Source organism: Acomys russatus, chromosome 6 (assembly GCF_903995435.1).
Source record: "Acomys russatus chromosome 6, mAcoRus1.1, whole genome shotgun sequence".
NCBI lineage: Eukaryota > Metazoa > Chordata > Mammalia > Rodentia > Muridae > Acomys > Acomys russatus.
In genome coordinates this window covers 32,480,817-32,505,210 of record NC_067142.1, presented here as the reverse complement: position 1 = coordinate 32,505,210, position 24,394 = coordinate 32,480,817, and the positions used below count along the sequence as shown (strand labels likewise).

General features: G+C 51.9%; 1 protein-coding gene and 1 long non-coding RNA gene across 2 annotated transcripts in view; one reads left to right on the top strand and one right to left on the bottom strand.

The window, feature by feature from the left end:
• The window catches only part of Plekha6 (pleckstrin homology domain containing A6), a 141,827-nt gene extending 119,673 nt beyond the window's left edge, over positions 1–22,154 (bottom strand). Inside the window, 3 exon segments of the mRNA XM_051147407.1 lie at positions 12,156–12,213; positions 15,362–15,438; positions 21,661–22,154. Of these exon segments, the coding sequence (XP_051003364.1) occupies positions 12,156–12,213; positions 15,362–15,438; positions 21,661–21,743 (218 nt within the window). The 5' untranslated portion in view covers positions 21,744–22,154.
• LOC127190408 (uncharacterized) lies at positions 21,354–24,121 on the top strand. Its single transcript, XR_007830775.1, has 3 exons — positions 21,354–21,499; positions 23,443–23,512; positions 23,757–24,121. It is a non-coding gene; the product is annotated as an uncharacterized LOC127190408 (long non-coding RNA).
• Positions 24,122–24,394: the final 273 nt, after the last annotated feature.

The following is a 24,394-nucleotide window of genomic DNA, read 5'->3' as shown; positions in this document are numbered from 1 at the left end:
GTGACATAGCCCCCGGTTCTGCAAACAGGCCGACTACAGTCTCCAGCTAGGCACTGATGTTCATGAGGACCCAGGAAATAGGCAAAATCATGAAAATGCCCTCAATACCCTGAGCCAGGTTGAGCTCACCAGGCCAATTGCAGGCATTTGACTAATTAGAAGCAAATTGGCATTTGCAATTAGAGATGCACAGTAATGGTGAGTCAGACTAGGCAGACAGTGACGTCAGCGCTAACAAGAGGCCCCACCTTCCCCAAGCACTCTTAGGCTGGCCCCCTGAAAAGCAGGGTTCCTGGCCAATCCCAGGAAGGAACAGATGAAAGCAGAGAAGATGAGCAACCTGAAAGCCTATGTTGGTGACCTATGTTTGTCCTACCTGCATGGTACAGGTGTTTCCACACTATAAGGACCAATGTCTACAGGTCTAGAGAGATAAGCAGGTCACCTCAGTGCCAACTTTTTCAACAGCGTTCCCGACAGCCTGCCTGGCTTTTGAGGGACTGCACAGAAACTGCAAACAAAATAGTAGAACTCGCTTCTTATCAAAGGAGTCGAAACAATGAAGAAAAACAAATCAACAGATAGAAGAAGTTATAATTTATACACTGATGGTCATACCACAAATGTGTGTGTGTGTGTGTGTACATCTGTGCTTGTGTATGCATGCGTGTGGAGTCCAGAGGTCAATGTTAGGTGTCTTCTATTGCTCTCCTCCTTTTTTTTTTTTTTTTTTTTTTTTTTTGTGACAGGGTCTCTCACTGAGTCCGGAGCTCATGGATTTTTTTTAAAAGATTTATTTATTTATTATGTATACAGTGTTCCGTCTGCATGTATAGAGGGCACCAGATCTCATTACAGATGGTTGTGAGACACCATGTGGTTGCTGGGAATTGAACTCAGGACCTTTGGAACAGCAGCCAGTGCTCTTAACCTCTGAGCCATCTCTCCAGCCCGCTCATGGCTCATGGATATTTTAAAATGTAACCTAAGGGGAAAATACCACTGATGTGTGTAATGAGTAGAATATTATATATTTGCAGTATTTTTTAATAAAAGGTAAAAAATTGAAATAGCTACTTTAACATAAAGGTAAAAAATTATAACAAACATGTAATGAAATACTAAGAAACTACTTTAAAATGTAAAAAAAAAAAAAAAAAAACCAAACCCTATCAATTGGTAAATGCTTCTATGACAATAATACACAGCTGGCTCAAATGTCAATGGTTCAGGCATATTAGAGCATACTCTTTTTTTGGTTTTTCAAGACAGGTTTCTCTGTGTAGCCTTGGCTGTCCTCTCTTTGTAGACCAGGCTGGCCTCGAACTCACAGTGTGCTGCCTCCCAAGTGCTGGGATTAAAGACGACGTGAGCCGCCACCCAGCAGAACATACTCTTAATCCCATTTTAGGAGGCAGATGGATGTCTATGAGGCTGAGGCCAGCCTGGTTTATATAGCAAGTTACAGGCTAGCCAGGCCCACACAGTGAGACCCTATCTCAAAACAAAAATAAACAAATTGTGTGGTATATATGTGTGTTGGCACAATAAATCTACTCATATGTTTGTGAATGAATTCTAAAAGGATACATCAACCAAAATGTTTGAATTGGATACCAAATCTCTTTTTGTGTTTCTATGTTTAATAACTATTTTATTACAGAATTTTTGAAGTATAAACTATCATATCAATTCTGTGTCTGGAGGTTTATCTTAAGTGGGGAGAAAACATCCTAAATGCCAGGGGAGCAGGGGAGGACCCTTATAAACAAAAATGCACATATTGTGTTTATTTGTAAAAGGAAAATAAAGCTGACAGCCTAAAATGTTCAAAAGCGGCTATGTAAAACGCGTGCGACACCCATATGCAAACTATAAACTGCGTTTTCAAAAGCAACACACTTTTTTTTTTCTCTTAATCCCCGTGTGAAAGAGAAGGCTGCCTGTTTTGTGAAGCTTCAAAGCACCAGAACCAAAGGGTGGAATTCAGGGTCTGACTCAGATAGGAGCCTGTTCCCACCATGCAGGAAGCTGTTGTGGGGTGAAGAGTCTGAGTCCCCAGGATTTCCCCAAGGAAGGCTGTGCTAGGGCTCAGACGGGCTTGGAAAGAATCACATAGAGAGAGACAGGTTGTGAGAGACTTTAAGGAGCATCAGTGCCGGTGACGCTCACATAGCAGGTGTCTATCTGATGTGGTAGGTCCTGCTGGTCGTATGCACAACAACCCCACTCCCCACTGACCCCCAAAAGAAGTTTGGTCCAGAGAGCCTTTTAACTGGAGAAAGGCTCATGCCAGCTCTGCCAGCTATGTCAAGCTCCCTGCTTGGGCCTTGTCCAGCAGGCCAAGCTCTGTCCAGCCCAGCCACCTTCCTCCTGCCCTGCCCCTAGGGCTAAATAAATGCTCAGTGACCATCAAATAGGGGCTGCTGAGCAGGCAGCCTGGCCAGCTTCAGTGACACCTCACCCCTGTCTGGGGTGCACTCCAGGTCAGTCCTAGGAGCTGAGAGCGGTCTTTGCTGAGCCCACCCTTGGGCGCCACCCCGCCTAGGTTAGGAGGGTTATGACGGCAGCTAAGCCCGGGCGGGCAGGCGTCGGGGCTCCTGGATTTCCTGAGTAATTACTTCATTTGCACAGAGCAGGAAGAATCCAACTCAATCATCCAGGCAGACACACTAAATGTAATTATCTATGTAATGCGTCCTGCACCAAAGCCTTCCTGTGAGAAAGAAAAAGCCACCGAATTGAGGGGAGGGAGGCCCCTTTGTCTCCAGCCCGCGCAGCACGCCACCAGGATTAATTACACACGGCGCTAACACGTTTATCACCTCGCCACCAATGGGGAAACCAAGAGCTTTTAATAATTCATGTCTGCAGCCCAGCGCTCTGCGTGGTTGCACAGTTGTGCGGAGACACAGAACCCCGATCTTTTCTGCAAAGAAAACCCCGCGACTGTGCAGGTGCCCAGGCTACTCTTGCCACAGCACTGCCACCCTCCCAACCCCCCACTTCCAACCGTTGGCCTGAGACTCTGTGACACCGCCCCCACCCCCACCCCGCAAGATGGGGGCTAAGCTTTGGCCCAGGCTAAAAACTACAGCTGCCCAGAGGTGGATGCTACAGCTGGACAGTTGCAGCCCCAGAATCCTCCCCACTCCCACGTGGCTCTGGAGGCTCAGGGGACCGAGCCAGCACCTGCAGTGCCCTGCAGCCATCTGGACAGGGGCTCTGGCAGAGGCGTGCCAGCTAGGGCTCCGCCCACGCATGCCGGAGACCCGTGGCTGTGGGAGCCACTGGAGATGACAGATGGAGAGCGAGAGGTCTACAGAGACTTGAGATGAGCTGCCCAGTCCCGAAGGTTACCACCTCTTGGGACACTTATTGGGGTCCAAGACCTTTTCTCTCCTCTGCTCTCCTCCTCCCCCCACCAGTCCCTCCCTGAATCCAGAATCTATCCCCCCGACACACACACCCCCCCCCCGTCTCATTCTCCAGCCAGACTGGCCCGCAGTCTCAAAGCGCACCTCCCTGTAGCAGCTTCTCCCTCCCCCTCCTTCCCTTTTCCTTGCCCCTCCCCCTCCTTTGCACCCCTCTGGCCACTTCAACCCCAGACTCCTCACACAATAGCCCAGTCCCAGGGCTCTAAACAGCAGCAGCTTGCTTTTTCCATCACCAACACTGCATGTTTCTTCCCTCCTCATCACCCCCTGCCCACATACCCTTCAGCAGCTACCCGCCGAACCCGCAGACAGCCCCCAAGAAACCAAGAGCCTCTGACCCCTCCTACTGAGGAAGGAGAGCCTCCACCGACCTGAACCTGACCCCTTGGCCCTTCCATCTCTCCTTTCTCTAAGATTGGAGATAGGGTGGGGCTGCACCTTGGAGGTTGGCAGCTCCAAAGCTGCCCTCACCCAGGGACGCAATTCAAACGTAATCAATTCAGACTGTGCCGGCCCATCCTGGGGATTCTGGTGGGGGTGAGGTCAGAGAAAGGCTATAATTAGCATTCTCAGCATCCATGATCCCTCAGTAAGGCTGCCAAGGCTGAGGATGAAGAAGGCAGTTCACTGCAGTGCACGCAACCCTGGCCTGTGCAGCCAACATCGGCTGCCAGCCCTGCCCTCCCACCTCCTAGATGCACCTAAACCGACTCACCGGCTGGGCCTCGGAGGTGTGATCCCGCGCTGAGAGCGCTAAGTAAGATTTCCGGAGGCACCCCTCCCCCAGCTCGAGCCAGCTGGGGTCCTCCTCCCCCGCCCCTGGGGACCCCTTCGGAAGAGCGAGGCTCTGGATCTATCTGATCTAATCAGTCATCTTCCTGCTGGCAGGTCCCTGGCTCCGGGGAGAGGATGCTGCTGTGGTTACGGCAGGATCCAGCACCTTTCCCAGGCAGGAGCAGCTGGGCATGCTCCATCGGCTCCCGTGGGGATTTCAGGACCACGTGACTCTCCCTCCCCAAGCTGTCACTTAGGATCAGGAGTAAATAGTCCCCGGAAAGGTTTAACCCCATCCACACCAGTGACAAGCTGCTAACCACCCTTGCAGCCCTCCCCGCAGAGAAGAAGGGGTTGATGGGCACAACCACCCCAGCCTCCCACAGCTAGGGCAAGGCTGCCCCCCAGAGGGCATCTGGGCCTGCATATGGGTAAGCAGCGTTTTCCGAGTCCTCCCACAGGAGACTGCGGAAAGCTTAGAAAATTTTGCACTATGGTAAGAGCTCATAGACCTAGCCTGCCTATTGGTGGCCTTTCAGCTCTTGACTGTCCGGATGCAGAGAGACCATTTCTAGGTATCAGTAGGGCTTTGCTGGGATCCTGATGCTCCGGTATCCCCCAATGCAATGAATTTAAAGGAGATCATTAGGAGAGATCTGGGACCCATTAAAAACCAACAAACAAAACAGGACCCCCTGGTCTTCAACCCAGAGTGGTCTCCAGTGACCTTGGATGAAGGTGCTAGCCCGGCCCCAAACTTGTGCTCTGCAGTGTGGATGGGCAGAGGCAGAGAGCTTCAAACAATAGATTATAGCCCCATTTTCTGCTGTAAACATGGTCAGTGGCCTCCCCCATCTCTCTCCTCTACTGTGCCTCAGTTTCCCTTCCTTTCACATCTCTCTGGGAAAGGAGCTTCTCTGTAACAATGGATAAATGCACCTGAAACCTTGGTTTCAGGACCAGCATCAGAAAAGTGGGAGGGGTTTGCCCGTAACCTCCAGGGTTTTCATCTCGGCTGCACCTACCTTGGACCTCAAGCTGGAAACCCTCCTACCCAGGTCACTTCTGAACACAGAAATATTCCAAGAAGCAGAAATTAACAAGTGCCTGCAAGGCCCCACCCACACGATAACTCTATCCTTATTTGTTAATGAACTGTCTTGATTTGGGGGAAAAAACACACACACAAAAAAGAGCAGTCTGTGCTGAAGGAGTTGGCTCCGTTGCTTGAGTGTTTGTCCAGGACACGCGAAATGACTTGGATTTGAAAAACAGCACCCCGTAAAGTGTGGTATAGGGGAAAAAATCAGAATCTTGAAAGCTATTCTTGGCTACTTGATGAGTTTAAGGCCAGCCTGGACTACATAAAACTTTGTCTCAGAAGAAAAATGGAAAAGAAAAAAAAAAGAAGAAAGAAAAGAAAAGAAAAGAAAAAAAAATGAACAGAGGCGGGTGGGGAAAAAAGCAACCCTTCCTTGCTCCAACTGAGTGAGGCTCACCACTGTGTGTGAGCATCCGAGGGTAAGCAACATTTTTTGTCACCTGGAGTGCTTTTCTTAAAAAAAAAAAGAGAGAGAGAATCTGCTTTAGAAGGCACAGGAGAACACCACCCCCCAGCACCCAGGAAGAGAGAGATTAAGGGAGTGAAGAAATGTGGGGAGACTTGATGGGGCAAAGGCAGGAGCCTGGGGAGGTACCCACAGGACAACTCTTCTCATCCCTGCTCAGAGCAGGTGAGCTCACAGCAGCCCAGCTGCCCTCTTGGGAGGGTTTCCCCTGTCCTCCCCTCAGCTAGATGAGCTGCCAGGCTGGTCCTCAATGACTCTGGGAAAGCCTCGCAGCTAAACGGGCAGGGAAGTTGTGAGTAAGGGCCCAGTGCCAGGCTGCATTCACCTACCCAGCTCTCCAGGACTTGGCAAGGATGGCCGGTACAGGTGGGGCCGAGAGTCGGCTTCAGGGTAACCAGAAATGAGGGGGGCTCTTGGGGCGTCTCTGGCCTTGAGAACTTGGTGGAGCAAAGAAGGGTTGAGAGAGGGTTTCCAGTATGCAAGAGGGGCATGGGAGGGGGATAAGGACCCCGGCCCACATGCCACCCAATCCTGAGGTAGCTGGAGAGGGCAGCCAACAGACAGGCCTGCTGGGCGGGTTTCCTCTTTGGCAGACAGAGAGTGAGAGCTCTAGACAAGGCTCTGGCTCCCCTAGAAGCCTGAGCCAGAAGGGTGGCTGCTTCTAGAGGACACAAGAGACTCCAGGAGGTATGAGAAGAAGCCAAGTAGATGACTGGGCTGGGCACAGTGCCTTCCTGCTGGGGAGCAAAATGGGAGATGTACAGGGGCTTGTGGGGCTGGCAGGATGGCGAAGGGAGAGCTGAGAAAGCAACTATTCCTTGCCAAGTCTAAATCTTTCCTCTGTTAGCCCAGCCGAGAAGCAAACTGCTCCCGGGAAAGGCAGAGGAGGAAGTCTGAGGAAGAAAGGTTCTCAGAGAAAGCGCCTCTGCAGTGGTCCTGCCTTCCCACTCCAGGGCCTAGATCACCTTCTGAGTCACACCTTTGAAAATCGTCACCACTCTCCACTCTCCACTCCCCTGGTGGTCACCAAACCAATAGATTAACCTGTCCCTCAATGCCCACCTTTCACCCAGAGACCACGCCCACCCTGGCCGCCTTCACCCAGACCACACCACCTGGGAATCAGGAAAGAGGCCTACTACCCCTGACTAATGCGGCACCTTTGAACTGGGTGCTTGAGTGCCGAGCCTCAGTTTTCCTCATCTGTAAAACAGGTTGGTTGGCAGCTCCGATCACCCCTCTGCTCGCTCTCCTTCTCTGTCTCATTCTTTCCTGTCTGAGGGACATTTGCCTTTCTTGGGACAGAGCGGGCAGGACCACTACGCCAGAACTGCTGTCCTGTGGCTTTCTCTCCTCCATCCCGTCCAGAGGACAGCAGAACCGTTAGTTCTTGGTGGCTCCACCTTAGGGCGCAGAGGGCCTCCCGTGGGGACCCACAGGTTGAGGGTCTGTCTGGACTTTTGGTGACATGCACGGCCTCTGGGGAAGTACCAGGGCTTCATCATGCAGCTTTTGAGCATCTGTGGGTGAAGCCCTGGCTTCTGCATCTCTCCCAGCAACCCCTGGAATGGCTTGAACAGCTCCTGGATGCCACAGAGGTCCAAGTAGGTGTGCAGCTGGGCACCTTCCTGCAGGAACTGTTCAGACCAGAACAGGAAAGAGTGCTAGGGCTGGGTGGGGTCCCAAGGTGGAGGAGCAGCAGGGGTTCTCAGGGTGTGGTCCTGAGCCCCCTCCGCCTTGGCTGTGTCTCCTGCCCTGACAACTCTGGAGGGAGAGGCGCTCTTGAAGACAGAAGAGACCGGTTGTGCAGGAAGGAGGAGGGGACCAGGGCCAGATTGCCTGCTGGCTAGGAATGGCTTTGACATAGCTGGCTCATAGGTCTCAGAAGTCCACCAGACCCAAAGGGACAGAACTGCCTAAGAGGATCAAGATGGCCTCCAGTTCTTGACAAGTGAGAACAGTGGGTCACCACTCAACAAACCCTTTCAGGAGTCCCGGTCTGCGGACCCTGTGTGCTCTGCTACCCCCGTGTGGATCAGAATGGTAAGTGCACACAGGCTGCCGTGAGCTCTAGCCACCCTCTCCATTTGCTTTTTCTCTTCTCACAGCCCCTCCCTCCTCGGCACTGACACTTTTAAAACCTTGTCATGCTGGAGCAATACATCAGTATCAGGAACAGTGAGACCTGCTCCCAAAATACCATAAAGAGACGGATTTGCTCCTTAAAATGTGACTCCCCATGCTAGAAGAAACATCTCCCCAAATTGTTTGAATATCTGATTTGTTTTTAAATTGGGATCCATATTTGGGTGTCCTCATAGTTTCTACTTTACCTCCCAACCAAATATCAGAAGCCTTGAAGAGACCTGATTGCTCACGGAAAACAAGGCATTCAGGAGTCATTCCTCAGTGGCATGCTCATTCAGTGAGGAGTATGAGACCCAGGCACCAAGGATGCTGAGGGCAGTTGTGGCATCGTGGTAAGAACACAGCAGGGACGTCGCCCACAGCAGCTGCCTCCCGAGTTGGATTTCTGGATGCTCTCAGTTTTCCTATTATTTGCTAAAACAGAGATGACAGAGCCGCCCAGACCAAGAGATTAAAAAAATGAGGTCATATAGTAAAGCCCCGTACTCTGAGAGTGGCCACTGCTGCCACACGCTGTGGATACTTTCATCATAATACACAATAAGACAATGTTCTCTCTCTCTCTCTCTCTCTCTCTCTCTCTCTCTCTCTCTCTCTCTCTCTCTCTCTCTCTCCAGACTTCATCCCTGCTCCCTGAGGAGTTCTCGACCTATCGTTCTCAAGATGGTCTCAGAACAAGCAAACCCACATCAGCTGAAAGTCTGCTCAACTTGAGCAGTCTAGATCCAGCGATCTGGATTTCAAAAGCCCTCCAGTGGCTTGTGGGTGCTTGCCAGGGATGGAGAATTGCTGGGGAAGGAAAGTGGCATGTATGGAAATAAATAATTGTGATACCTTTGGGCTTCCTCCATCACGGGAGGGGCCTAGGGACTGGTTCTCACAGGTAGAGGGAGCAACATGCACAGGGCTTCCTCAAGCAGAAAGGGGGTACATGAGGAGGGAACTCCAGAGACTTGGTGTGGCTGAGGAAAGGGAGAGGGGCAAAACTGAGCCTGGTCGGGAAGGCCTGAAATGTAGGCCTTACCCTGGAAGCAATGGGAATGGATTTTGGCAGAGAATGACGGGGTTGCCCTGTGTTCTGGGAGGAAAACACTCGTGTGGCATTCTGACCCAGGGCCAAGAAGATCAATGGAGAAGCTACTAGAAAAGTCGAGGTAGAGAGGAACGTGGGCTGTGGCCCGAGGAATACTGGGAACCAGGCAGCCTGTGAGATAGGTGGCGTGATGGACAGGGAAAGCAAGGCTCTCTGCTGCGGTGGTCTGCTCGGAAGAGGAACACAGAGAAAACAACTCATGATGGCACAGACTGGTAGCTGTAGCGGTAATTAATGGCATTCTTATTTATATCCCATTTTCCCACCCCACCCCCTATCCATTTCTGTAAATACTGGCTTCATATAATGTATTGGAAAGATTCTTGGGTAACAGAAAACAAAATGAGCAAAAGCTGCTCTCAGAGATTACTCAGCAGCATTTTATTACCAAATAGTAAAGAAGCTGACAGGAGGCATAGCGGCGCTGTGCCTGCATGGGTTCGGCCCCAGTACCACAAAAGAACCAGTGGACAAGGGGTAGCCAGATACCTAGATATTAGTGCTCCAGGCACTAATGCAAAGGTCCTGAGGTAGGTCTGGGTTTGACATGCAGGAAGTAAAGAAAGGTGAGCACCAGCCTAGGACAGTGGTGGAAGAGAAGGTCGACGGAGGCGAACAGGTCGTTCCATTTTAGGTAGTAAAAAAAAAATTTTTTTTTCAAGACAAGGTATTTTTCTGTGTAGCCCTGGCTGTCCTGGACTCACTTTGTAGACCAGGCTGGCCTCAAACTCGCAGAGATCACCTGCCTCTGCCTCCCGAGTGCTGGGATTAAAGGTGTGCACCACCACCTGGCTTTAGGTTTATTTTCACTATTTTAAATTATGTGTCTGTGTGTATACGTATGTGCATGTGAGCGCAGGTGCCCACAGCAGTCCTGGAGCTGGAATTACAGGCAGTTGCGAATGTGCCTGAAGTGGGTGGGTGCTAGGAAGTAGTCTTTGGTCCTCTAGAGGAGCAGCATGTGCTCCTAACTGCTGAGTCATCTCTCCAGCCCCTGGGTGGTAAATTTGAAGGATGGGTGAGATGGAACATGACCATAAGCAAACAGAAACTGAATGATTACCAAAAAAAAAAATTAAGATGATGTTCATGAAAAATGCAGAAAGTGTTTGAGTGAAGCAAGGACTGAGTGTGCCTTACAGAGAGCTCAGCTGTGGAGGCATGTGACCTCAGAGCACTTTCCAAATAGGTCATGTACAAAACGGTCTGTTTTCTTTCTTTCTTTCTTTCCTTCTTTCTTTCTTTCCTTCTTTCTTTCTTTCTTTCTTTCTTTCTTTCTTTCTTTCTTTCAAAATGTGCTTAATACTGCAAGACAGGGTGGGGCATACCTTTAATCCCAGTATCTGGAAGGTCCAGGCAGGTGAAATACTGTGAGGTCAAGGACAGTCTCGGCTATGTAGCAAGTTTCAGACCAGTCGGAGCTAAATAATGAGATCCTGTCTCGAAAAAGGGCTGTTGGAAGAGTATAGAGATCGCTCAACAGGAGCACTGACTGCTCCTCCAGAGGACACACGCTCGATTCCCAGCACCACATGGTGGCTCACAACCTTCTATAACCACAGTACTGAGAGATCCATCCTCTCCTGAAGAAATGTGACCTCTGGTGGCACTGCATGCATGTGGGTGCACAAACAGAGAGGCATAAAACACCCATACACACAAAGTAAATATATATATACATACACATACACACACACACACACACACACATACACACACACACACACACACACACACACACACACACACACACACACACATATATATATATAATAACCGAGCTGAGGTCCATGCTGGCTGGTACTGATCTGATGCAGGGACTGAAAAAGAAAGGTAACACCCAGTTGTGCTTAGGGATGGACTTTCTTTTTCTGAGACAGTGTTTCTCTGTGTAGCCTTGACTATTCTGGACTCGCTTTGTAGACCAGGTTGGTCTTGAACCCACAGCAATCTGCCTGCCTCTGCTTCCCAAGTGCTGGAAGGACTTTTTTTTTATTGTTATTTTTATTATCATTTTATTTTTAGGAGGAGGAGTACTAAACCTCACAAATGCTGAACAAATGCTTCCCACTGAGTTGGATCTCCAGCCTGTTTTTGCTTAGGTCCCTCTAAGTTATTCAGGCTGGCTTAGAACTCACTGTGTAGCATTGGTGGGCCTTTAGTTTAGGATCTCCTGAGTAGCTAGGATTACAGGCCCTGATAGAGGTGAGCACTTCAAACAGTGGAGGGCTAAGACTTCTCTAGAAACCATGGCCATCCCTAGCAGAGACAGCACCCCAGCACCAAGACAGTGGGCGGGAAGACTCTTTGCAGGTGACTCAGACAAGAAGCCCACAGACTTCAGCACAGTGTCACTTCCGGCAGGAAGCTAGAAGGGAGCTTTCAGGGAGATGGAGAGAGACAGAAAGACACTGAGTTCCAGCAGAAGGAAACGGGTCCAAGTGTGTGGCCGTGAGCCTCCAAAGCCAGAAGAATTGCATCTTCTGCCTGCCTGCTTCTCAAGGCCTACCCTCAGCCACTCCCCATGCCCCCCAACACCCCATCCCAAGTCAAGACTCGGTGCTTACACCACCTGGCCAAACAGTTAGAGGAAAGAAAACACCCACATCCCAAGGGCCACAGAGCCCTGCCCCCACCCCACCCCCACCCAGAAGAACAAGGGCAGCTAGGCCTGGCTTTGCCACTGCCAACCTGTTTGCTCACAAGAACGCACCCCCCGCCATACCCCAACATTCCACACCTCACTCCACATCTCAATGCCTCATCTCTTTCTTCTCAACCCTTGCCTGGGACATCGATGACAGTCTCTCCTACATGGGGGGTGGGGTAGGGGTGGGGGTGATAAGTCACTCAGTCAGTCATTCTGCTGGTTCAGCCCAACCCAGCTCTCCATGGACCCTACCCCAGAAACCTTTCTGTGACTCACATGTCACCCTCAGGCCAACAGACACATGCTGCTATCTACCTGGTGTTTCTCGATGCCTCTGGGCCACCCACAGACACAGTGGCTGCATCTCATGCGATATGCCAGATCCTTTAGCCATCTCCTCTCCCTAGGAGGCATCTGTGCCTGGGACAAAAACCAGGCCAAAGGTGAGGTTTAAAAAAAAAAAGAAAAGAAAAGCATTAACTCACTTGATGAAGTATACAGCTCCCTCTGGGGTACAGTCCATCTCCCAGCCCTTAGGCAAATCTGCAAGGAAGCAAAACCACAAGTTGAGAGAGTCCTAAATGCAGACTCTCTTGTTCCCTCTACTCATAACCTGGGGCCTGGATTGGCAGGGAAAGTCCAGGGGAAGCCACAGTGTTCAAGTGGCCACTGCACCTTTCCCCCATTATTTCTAGTATCTAAATCTTCCTCAGACGAGGAGAGAGATGACAACAGATGGAGGCTCCTCTGGCAATGAGCAAATCAGAGAGCAAGGCAGCAGAAGGAATCATTGCTTGCCGCTCTTCCTCATTTACCTCACAAACGTCTTCTGAGCATCCGAGCCAAGTCCAGCACCGGATGGTGAGACACAGCAGGGAATCCCCAGATGCTTGTCCTGTAAGGGTCTTCAGACCCCCTCATCACAGAGGTCAAATAGAGTGCCAAGGGCGGGTGACTCACCCAGGACTCACAGGTCCCAAGCACCTAAGATCTAACTAGGACACAAGTCTCTGAGGGCCAGTGTTAGGACCCTCCAGACTACCGCTTTGCCACAAGTCACTGAGGACCTAGGGAACAGGTCCCAGAAAACAGAAACTGGCTTGTGAACATCAGTAGCATTCCTGAAAAAAAAAAAAAAAGTATCCACAGAGAATCTCCAAGAGATCAATGGCAGAACCTCAGAGTCAGAACCTCAGAGTGACAGGGTTGAATGGCTGAAGAAGTTGATTTTGGCCAGGAGGCACTGTGGTCACAGCACCTCCATGTCCAGAGCACCTGGTTAGGTCCTGACTCACCTACTGTCTTTGGGTTATGCTTGCTGTGGTAAAACGCCATGACCAAAGCAACTTGAGAAGGAAGAGGCTTATTCAACTTAGACTTCCAAGTCACTCTTCATCACTAAAGGAAGTAAGGACAGGAACTCAAGCAGGGCAGGAACTGATGCAGAGGCCATTGAGAGGTGCTGCTTACTGGCTTGCTCAGCCTGCTTTCATATAGAACCCAGGACCACAGGCCCAGGGACGGCCTCACCCACAATGGGCTGGACCCTCTGACATCAACCACTAAGAAAATGTCCTATAGGCTTGCCTACAGCTCAATCTTAGGGAGACATTCTCTTAATTGAGGTTCCCCCCCCCCCCTCAGATGACTAGCTTGTGTCAAGTTGACATAAAACTAGCCAGCACACCTGCTCACTCCACCAATAGACACACTAGCTAAGTCCTCACAGATTCTCCCATCCCATGGGAGAGAACTTTGAGAGAATCTACATCAACCAGGGCTGGTGGGAAGAGCATCCCTCCAATGGGGAGCAGAAGCCCCCAGGCTGACAAATTGAAAAATAGGAGAGATGCTCTTAGCACTCATTGCTTCTTCATTGGTCAGTCAAAACACCTGCCTTGGGCAGGAGGTTATAAGACACAGCCGCTCTCTGTTGGTCTGAGTCCACCGTCATCTCACCACCTTGCTTTGGGCTACACACTGCGGGGAGCAAAGCCTGAATTTGGAAGAGTGGCTGGCCCAGTTTTGATTCACCCTTTCGCTCACTTATATTTCTGAAGAGCCTGTACTTCCATCACCGCTGTTGTTTCAGCAACAGAGCTCAGCTCCCAGCCCACCCCCCACCTCCCACCTCCAGGGATTGGCCCAGAGGAGCACCATCTCAGCCGCTGCCGCTCAGCGTGTGACCCCTCTCCTCGTGTATCTAAGGTACAGCATGATGTGGGTGTCAGCCCAAGAGGGAAACTGAGGCCCAGACAGGTAGGTCAACTTGCCTAGGGTCACACAGGAAGTGTCTGGGCTAGGATGTGAGTGCTGGCTTGCTACCTCCAGAGCTTACACTCTTGCCTCTGTGTGGCTCCATAAATGCTGCTTGTTCCCCTCGGTCCCTGTGGGAGGACGCTCCCATTCAGCAGGGTGTGGGTTGGCAGTCTCCCCAAATAGAGGGATCCCCATTGGGTCAGAATCATAAATAATCCTGCCACTGTGATGTGCCGGGAAAGAGGCCAGAGTGGCTTCTGTCCTCTGCCTTTTCTAGCAACTTCCCTCCACACTGCCCTCTCTGCCTGGGCAACACCAAGAGCGCTTATGTTCCTGTCCAGGCCGAGTGCCCGCTCAGGCAGCTGCCCTCCCAGCAAGCTTCAGGGGCATCTTAACTCCTTCCCAGCCTTCGATAACCAGTTAGAAACAACCAAAATGGAAAGAACTGTCCCCCTCACCCCCACCCCCAGGTCAGAACCTTCTAAGTCCTACCTGGGGCAACACTACTCTCAATTGGAGCAGCACAACCAGATAGTAGACAAAAACAGTGGTGACATGGTGGCGGGAGGGAGAGGGGTGCCTCAGTTCACTTGAGTTGGAGATGAGACAGTGGCAACAGGAAAGCTCCACCCCTTTCTTGTGGTGCCAGCTTTCCTGCGACCATCTTGGAAGGTTCCTAACCCTGTTCCATTTACAAGATGCGGAAACCAAGTGTCAGAAGAAGCAAGCCCCTGCCCAGGCAAGGAAAGCCACCATCAGAACCAGGTCCCTGGATCTCTGAATGTGCATCTCGCCATGACCCCGCTTCACATATTAGCCAGGCGGCCTTGAGCCAAGTCCTTCCTCCCTTCTCTTCATTTTCCTCCCCTGAAATGCAAGAGTTGAACTCCGTGGTCCCTGAAGCTTCCTTCCATGGTTCTAGCCCAGATCCAAATAAAGTAGGCTCTGGGTAAACGAAACCTTAGCCCAGAGAGACGGCTGTGTCCTGTGAGTGACTGAGGCTGGTATCTGGCCCAGCACAGGCCCTTCTCCCTCCTGGCCTCTCATCCTAGAGGAAGGCCTTTCACTCCAGGCCTTCTGATCCACAGGATCTTTGCCCCTCTAACCCCACCTGAAGTCCTTCTCTGGCTGTTCTTGTGTGTTGTTGGTCTATACACATCCCACTTTCCCCACTAGACTGGGAAGTCTAAGAGGACAAGAAAGAAACCAGTGTTAGCCTTGGCATCCTCTAAGATCTGTCCCTGAGAGTAATGGTAAAGATGTACCCGTTAGAGGTGCCCTGCACTATTCCCCAGGGCCTGTCCGGAGGTTAGGGTGAGTCTATCCATGGGAAAGGAGAAGTCAAAGCAGGTCTGGGGCCAAGGGTTTCTGTGACCACCTCAAGCTGTTGTCTCCTCATCAACTGCAAAGACAGGGACAGGTGACACCTTACCTGGGCTGGAGGAATGTCCACTCTGGATGGATGAGTCCGTACCAGGGTGCACCCAGCTGGTTGACTTCTCCTCATCACTATGGAAGAACCAAGAAGGATGGGTCAGGTTCACAAAGGGCTTCCTGGAGCACAGCCCTCACCTCCTGAGATGGCCGCGCTCACCCTGCCATGGCTACAATGCCAAGTGTGGAGCTTCAGAGGTGAGCACCGTCTGTTCCCTGGCCTTGAGGAACACACTAGCCGGGCGCGAAAGCAGACACATGTAGATAGTTGTGCCGCGATGCAGCAGGAGTACATGACCCTAGGCTGCTGGTACAGCACCACAGTGGACGGAATGCCTTTGGCCTCAGTGAGGCAAGTAGAATTCCCTGAAGAGAGGACCTCTGAGAGGCAAAAGATCCTCAGGTGGCTGAGAAGTGGTCGCTGTGTGGCTGCGGTGCTATAGGCGGCATTCCCACCATGTATGAATTTGGCAGAAAGCCGACCGGTGGTGGCGCATACCTTTAGCCCCAGCACTCGGAGGCAGAGGCAGATGGTCTCTGTGAACTAGAGGCCAGCCTGATCTACATATTGAATTCCAGGTCAGTCAGGGCTACATAACATTTTGAAATGCCAGCTTAAAAAAAAAAAAAAAAAGCCAAAGGATTGAGGACAGATCTGCTTGCCTTGTGTACATACACAAGGCCCTGAGTGCCCAGTATCAAAGTACCAGCAGCCCCCAGTACCAAAAAGGAAAAAAAAAAAAAAAAGACAGATTGTGAATCTGAGTGGGGGGAGATATGTAACTTGCCCGGGTCACCCCAGAAAACGATGATCGGCCCACCCTCAAGTCCCAATCTCTTTCTAGTGTCTTAGCCCCAGTGAGGTGAGCTCCCCAACAGCAGCTAGCTGAGGGCAAATAAACTCAAGCCAACCATCCAAGGGACACTAGTTCTTCCAGATGTGCCCCAACAAGAACCTTCTGCTTGCCAGTCTTGGCCAATCCGGGATGGATAGGGACAGGGGTGAGGGGGGCAGGGGAATGCACTTCCAGATGGCCCAAGCTCTAGGGTGGAGCTTGAGACAAGACGCACAAAGAAAGAACCTACTTGACTTTTGTTGTAAGACAGCATGTGTCTGGGCAGTGGTGGCGCACACCTTTTAATCCCAGCATTCAGGAGGCAGAGGCAGGTGGATTCATGTGAGTTCGAGGCCAGCCTGGCCTACAAAGCTAGTCCGGGAAGACAAGGCAACACAGGGAAACTTTGTCTCGAAAAACAAAAAAACAAAAACAAAAGACAGTATGTATATATAAATCAGTGTTCTGACATATATGAAGAACACCTTGAAAACTGCCACCAAGTGAAGATAACGACCTCCCGACTCTCTGTGCCCCCTTTACTTCCCGGCTCCCATCCTCCCAGCCCTGTCTACCCTCCTAGTTCTTTCTATCTCTGCCCGCCCCAGCCACGCCCATCGCTCTGAACATCCATTAGTGGAGTTTCTAGTTTACCCAGAAGGAATCATATTAGCCAGACGTCTCTCTCTTAACCTGCTTCCCCTTCCATTCTCCCTCCCACCCTGCAGTGCTAGTAACTCATGAATGGCCCTTAGCAACATGAAGGATGGACACACAGGCTCTTCTCAGCTCCACACAAACGATGCTGCTGTAAACTTCTGTGGGCACTGAGGAGGCATGTGGCCTTTTTGTCTTTTTCTCTCGATTTTGTTAATTTTTTTCTCCTAAGGTTGGATACCTGCTGCACTGAGACTTTCCAGCTGACTCCCCCTTCTGTCAAGCAGAGAAGAAACAAAGTCACAGTTCTGGTGACCTCAGCGCTCCAGAGCCACTGGGAGCCAGAAGGAGATGGCCTTTAGCAGTGGGGCCTGGGGTCTGGCTTTGGTGCTGGCTAGAAGCCAGAGAGGAAGGCCCGGGATGCGAAAGGCTTGAGGGAGTCAGCGTCCTTAGCCTCTTATGTTGCCCTTACCCTCCTGTCTTCTCACACAGTTTCTTCCCCCACCCACCCCCAGACTTGCCCTCTATCTCCACCTCACGTGGATGCTGTGGATAGCCCCATCAACAGGATAACCGTCTGCCACAGGCCTCAGCTCCTTCTGCGTATCCCCCTACCAACCTCCCCTTGTCAGCCTGGCCCAGAACAAGGCGATGGGGGCACACGCACCCGTGTGTGTGTGTGTGTGTGTGTGTGTGTGTGTGTGTGTGTGTGTGTGTGTGCGCGCGCGTGTGTGTGTGTGTGTGTGCGCACGCGCGCGCTCATGTTTGCCTGGCCTTACTTAGCACTGATGGGGAAGCTAGGCACGGGAGGGCTGGTGTCACTCCAAATCCAATCTCCAGGCAGAAATATTTCCTTCCTTCATCGAGATTTTCCGTGAGTGGCCACTCTAGTTTTAGGGCCTTCCCACCAACCTTGAGTCTCAGCCAGCCTCTCCTACACGCCCTACTCCACCCTACCACCACCCGCCCGCCCCCCTGTTTGGTTTTTCAAGGGTTTCTCTGTACAGCTCTGGCTGTCCTGAAACTCCCTCCATAGTCCAGGCTGGCCTACTTAGAGATCTGCCTGCTTCTGCCTCCTGAGTGCTCAGATTAAAGGCATACGCACTGCCACTGCATTCTCTACAGCCCTTAATTGAAAAAGTCAAAACCATCTACCCTACCTGCAAGCAAACACATTCACCTGTCCTTTCACTCTTGTCTCTGCGCTGGAGAAGCAGCAGCCTTCTCTCCTCTGAGGCTAACACTCGGCTCGGGCTATCTCTCTACACTTGCCCATCTTTTACAGACCCTCATGCCGCTGAGCGGCCCCAGCCTGGACCGGGAACCACATCTCCCTGTGGCAGGCAGCACCTCGCCCCTCTTACTCCTGTCTGTGCTTCATACGGGCACAATTCCCCGTCACCTCCCCTCCAACTTCCTGTCTGCTCTCTCCTTCTCAGTCCAGCAACCCCTTCCAGAAGTTATGTCTCCTCCGTTCTCCCCTCTTTGTGGCTTCCTGCTCACCAGTCCCCGTTATTCTGGTTTCTGTTCCCAGCCCCCTGAAACCACTTTCCACTAAGGACGCCCTCCCACGTTCCTAAACCCAGTAGCCAGTTCCTAACCTTTGGTTCTTCAGCTTTTCTGCTCTGTTGACCATGGCTGGCCACCATGTCTTCTCACGCTCCCGCTGTCTTCTCCCCTCTCCAAGACTGGTGCTGCTCACCTCCGACCCCCTTGGGCACATTCCCAAGCTGGTCCATCTTTCTCTACTCTCTCCTCACATACCGATGCCGTCTAGCTATCCTCCTGTCCTCTCGCTCACACTTTTGGGGTGTTTGTTTGTTTGTTTATTTGTTTGTTTGTTTGTTTGGAGACAGGGTTTCTCTGTGTAGCCTTGGCTGTCCTGGACTCACTTTGTAGACCAGGCTGGCCTCGAACTCACAGCGATCCGCCTGCCTCAGCCTCCCTAGCGCTGGGATTAAAGGTGTGCGCCACCTCGGCCCGGTCTCGCTCACACATTTGGAGGTCCCGCCTCTGCAGGACAACTCCTTGGGGACCCTCTTCAGCCCAGGCTTCACTCTAATGGCAGATGGTGTAGCCAGGCGCTATACATATACATATATATATGCATATGACACACAGGGACCTTGAGTTCAGCATTTCACCACCCAACTTATTCCCACCCCCAAGCTGGGCTCCTTCTGCTCTAGCCAAGCTGGGCGAGACACTGACATGCCCCTTCCCTTCCCTCCACTCGGCCATGGAGACACTCTGAAGCCTCCCCCTAGAGATGCCCCACTGTTCTCCCACCCACTTGCTAATCTCCATCCTCCCAGCCGCTGGAAGCCTCAGACCTTCAGCTTCGACAGCAGCTTCCTAACCGGTCTGTTCTGGAGTCCTCCACCGGAGGGGTCCTCCCGGATGTGCACCCTATAACAACAAGCCCTAGGGGAAAGTCTCCTATGGCTTTTCTTTTCTTTTTTTTTTTTTTTTTAAGATTTATTTATTATTCATACCGTATTCTGCCTGCAGGCCAGAAGAGGGCGATGGTTGTGAGCCACCATATGGTTGCTGAGAATTGAACTCAGGACCTTTGGAAGAGCAGACAGTGCTCTTAACCTCTGAGCCATTTCTGCCGCCCCAGCTTTTCTGTCTTTTGCAGGATAGAGTCCCAACTCCTTATCTACCCTACCTGGCCCTTCCTCATGCTACCTACTCCTGCTTTTCTGTCTTCTGGTCTCTGCAAACCCCACCCCCAAGCTTCCACTCCATCTCCACTGTGACCCAAGAGGGTTCCAGGTACCTTTGCCTCAAGCCCACCCTGCCGTCCTTACAAGACCTCCTGCCGCCCAAAGCCCCCATACCCTTCCCTTCCCTTTCAGCATCAGTCCAGCCTTGGAATAGCTTCCCCAGTCCCCTCCAGTGTCTTAGTTCTCCTCCTGGCTCCCATAGTCAGCATCACACAAGTAAATGCCCCCCTCACCCCTCCACCCCACCCCTGCCACCGGGGATAACACTGTGTTATTCTGCACTTTCTCCCACCACCGCAAAGGTGAAACATGTCGTTTGGCTGTTTTTATGTGTGTGTTTCAGGAAAGAGTGACTACTCGATGAGAGGCTGTGGAGTAGAAGGGAAGGTTAGGAAGGGTCCAGGAAGCAAACACATCAGGAGCTCTTGGGAATTCAGACCATCAAGGCCAGCTCTGCTCAGAGTAAGAATGGAGGGGGCAGGACTTCAGGAATCTGTTGTTGTCGTTGTCGTCATCGTTTGGAGACAGAGTCTTACTATGTAACCTCAGTTGGCCAGGAAATCAGAGATCTACTGGCCTCTGCCACCAGAGTGCTGGGACAGAAGGTGTGTGCCACCATGCCCAGCCCCGGATTAGTCTTTTCAGTAAGCTCCTTGGATGATTTCTTACTTCAGGTCTGTGTTTTTGAGGTAGGGGCTCACTATATTGCCCCACTTGCTCTCAAATTCTTAAGTCAAGTGATGGCCCTCCCTGAGCCTCCTGAGCAGCTAGGCACACGCCACACTTAACCATGATGAATCTTTTTTTGTTGTTGTTTTTGTTTTGTTTTTTCCAGACAGGGTTTCTCTGTGTGGCTTTGGCTGTCCTGGACTCACTTTGTAGACCAGGCTGGCCTTGAACTCAGAGTGATCCACCTGCCTCTGGCTCCCTAAGTGCTGGGATTAGAGGCGTGCGCCACCACACCAGCCTAACTTTAAAGATTCTTACAGATTTTGAAGGCTCAGTCCCCTGAGGGAAGGGATTCTCATTTTAATCCCAGAGACAGTCTGTTACTTAGGATCCTAACCTCAGGCCAAGAGCTTTAGTGAAGTTACCGCTAAGGCAATAGAACCCAGCATCAATTATGATAAATTAGTGCTGTTAATGATGGGAGAAAGCACTGCACAAGTGCGGAAACCGAAACTCCAAACAGCAACCATGGACGAGGCAAGGCCCTGCTGAAGAGAAAGTGGCCTTAGGCTGTGCCATGGCTGGCAAGTGGTCCCATCTCTCCAGACCTTAGGTCCTGTGGAAACAGCTGGGCAGGGGCTGTGCCTAGGTTCCCTTCAGCTCTAATATTCTCTGAGTGACTGGCTTGAGGAAGCAGAAGCTTGTCAAGTGGGGAAGCAGTCCAAACCGCTGTGCTTTATGCACTTGCTATATCATTGGGAGATTTTTTTTTTTCCTGGCAGAAGATGACTGTAAGAGAAGCCAGCCAAAAAGGGGCCAAACAGGGCCACTTTGCTATAATGAAATTATGCCACAGCCATTTGGTTTATGAAATTAATAGAACGGTGCTAATTTATCACTGAGAGCAGCAAAGCCTCTCCCTAAAGAATGCTCCAAGCATCGGGCTTTTTCCTGCCTCCTGACTACAGACCCAGAGAAGCAGCAGACAGGGGGAGGAGCTGCGGTCCTAAGGACTGGAGTCTTGCAGCGAGCAGGTAGTAGAGGCAGGGGCTCCTAATACGTTGTCATTTTGCCCATGCCTTTCAGTGTAAGAGCTGGAAGAAATCCTTGCTGCGGGCTGCGGTGATCAGGGTAAAGACTCAAGGCCGCCTCTCCCGCCCTGCCTCTCCAGCTCAGAGAAGGAAGCCTGTGAGCCTTCCTGGACTTTGACCCATTGAGGAAAAGGCGGGAGTCGCATTCAAACAGGTATCTTGATAACTTAATTAGTCAGCCAACCTTCTCTCTCCGCCAACCCCACCCACCCAGCCAGCCTGACCCCCAGCGCTACCACCTTTCAAGCCGGGCAACTTTAAAGAAAAAGTGGAAAGGGAGGGTAGGTGGGGGAAGGCGAGATGAGCCCTACATACTTGACGAAGAAGATTCTCCCGCCGCGGTCCACTCCGTAGGTCCATCGGCCTGGCAGGTCCAGCCAGTCGATCTCATCGGCCATCTCGGTGTCCCCGCAGCCCCTCTGGCTCTCCGCGCCCGCCCCCCCGCGCCAGACTGGCGCCCCCACTTTCTGCGCCTCCTAGAGGCGGCGGTGGGGGAGGGGGTCCGGTGTGGTCCGGGCGCACCTCCCGATCCCCCGGCGGTGACTCCGGGCCTCCCTCGGAAGACGAGCTGGCCGCCAGCCGGGAACGGGCGGGCACTTAACCCTGGCGGGGCCCGGCCCCAGACACCTCTTGCCTCCTCTGCGCCTAGGAGCTCCTCTTCGGACCCGCTCCCGAAGTTCAGTGCTGGGCAATTAGCGTGGTGAGTAATTAGGAGGCTCCTGCTGCCGCGGCTGCTAACGGGCAGCGCCGGCCTCCGTCCGCTCCCGCCACCCGGCGCGGCTGGGAGCGGCTCCCTCGGAGCCCGCAGGTTGCGCGAGGTGCGCCCGGCTCGCCGCGCCGAGCCTTCACTTTAACTGCGGGGCCGGAGGCGGAGCCTGGCTACCGAGGACACTTCCCAGCCCCGGGATGCTCCCGTAGCCCAGCGAGGGCAAAGAAGCAGGCGCCGAGGGCGAGCCTCGAGTCACGCAAGGCGCAGAAAGGGGGAAGTGATAACGCTACTTCGGTCGGTGAGAGGTTAGTGCAGGAACAAAGGTCGAACGCGGGAAGGGTGGCGCGGCCGAGTGCCGCCCGGCATCTAGGAGGCCCTTCAAGTCAAGGTGCCAACCTAACTAGTCCAGCTAGTCCTCACCTTTTCTGACCGGCACCTTCTCCAAGAAGCCTGCCGTGAATGCGGAGGTTTCTCCAACTCACGACACCTCCCCCCATGCTAACCATGAGCCAGAAAAGAAAAAGAAAAAGAAAGAAAGGCAGACAGCAAGAGTAAAGGGATAAGGGATAAGTGTGTGTGAACCGAATGCAGGTTTCTTGCATTCCACGCTGAAAAACAAACAAACAAACCCGTAGTGCCTCGGGGATCAAAGCCAGAGTCCATGCAGCTTTTCAGCCTACTCAAGACCTGCTCCAGGGGCTCAAGACCCAAGGGCTAAGTAATTAGACACTGGGAGAAATATCTGTCGTTAAAGGAAGAGATGTGTGGAATGACAGGTGGCAGGTGTCTGTGAAGCAGACACCATGGTCTAAGAGATTTGATCCTCATTCCCTTCAGGTAGCTCCTACTCATCTCTTCAGCGCCGCCACTTCCTCCAAGAGACCGTAGAGGACTCCACCCTAAGTGTATATGGCACTCTTAAGTATGCGCCTTATAAATATGCTATAGGAGTTCTCAATACAGTGCAGTGAAATGACTGGGTTACTCATCTGTCTCCCTGAACCTGGCTGTTTACAGCCCCTGGCTGGAGCTAGCTGCTTAAACACTGTTCCGGTCCTAGTTGGAGGCTACTTTTAATTCCAATCATAACCCTGTGCTTTTGAATGGAATTTCCACAGTAAATAAAACAGCTAAAGCAACAGTAAGTTTGTCTGGTGGAGATCTTTTTTGGAAAACAGACTAAGCAGGGATCCTTCCGGTCTCTGAGTTGCTGTGACCCAGGAGAACCAGCCAATAGCTGGCAAGCTTCGAAAATATCTCTGGGGCCACCTGGGCCTATCCTCTTGTCTTAAATTTAGGACACTGAGGCAGATAGGAGAGGGCTGCTGGTGGCCCCCGATGGAGGTGGTGGCCAAGAAGGGTCCATTGTATCATTCTGCCTCCAACAGGGGAAAGGAACTCTGCCAGCATTCGCAAACCGACTCTGACTGCCAGGGTTACACCGAGTCCATTTTCCAGGTGAATAAAGAAGCACAAACCAAGCCAGGCGTGGTGGTGACACACGCCTTTAATCCCAGCACTCAGGAGGCAGAGGCAGGCAGATCACTGTGAGTTCGAGGCCAGCCTGGCCTACAAAGCGAGTCCAGGACAGCTAAGGCTAACACAGAGAGACCCTGTCTGGAAAAACAAAATAAAACAAACAAACAAACAAAAAAAGCACAAACCAGCAAGATCCAAAGATCCAACTCTTTTACCTCCTTAGACCCTGTACACTTCTAGCAGAACAAGCTACATTGGGTGGTAAACTGGGCCACATCTAAGAAGAAGGCAGAACGTGGATGCCCCTTAGTCCCTGAGTTGGAGCAGGTGGAAGCCAGGGAGCGGACTTCTTCCTGGGCCTTGTGAAACACCTGTGAGACTCATCCTGTTGATAAAGCACAACCGCCCGCCCAGCCCGCGATATCCAAGCATCTAAACGGCCAGGATCGCTGCCAAGATGCTTTAAGGGAAAATACCAGCGACCAGCAGCCAGTGCACTCCCTGTCCAACCTGAGCAACCAGTAAGGGCGGCTGCCTGGGCTGCACGTGGGTGGAAATGAAAATGGGGACAAAATGAGACCTATCCGAAATGCGTGGAGCCCCACTGCCTTCTCTGAGGAGAGGGGCCTCATAAGCTGGCCTCCTCTTAAGGTTGTCGGCCCCACCCCCGTGTGTGTGTGTGTGTGTGTGTGAGAGAGAGAGAGAGAGAGAGAGAGAGAGAGAGAGAGAGAGAGAGAGAGAGAGAGAGAGAGAACAAAGTGATCCTGTGCAGAGGCCAGAAGAGGAACTTAAACGTCCTGCTTTATCATCACTTCTGCCTTACTCCCTTGGGACAGGATCTTTCACTGAGCAGGTTCTCTC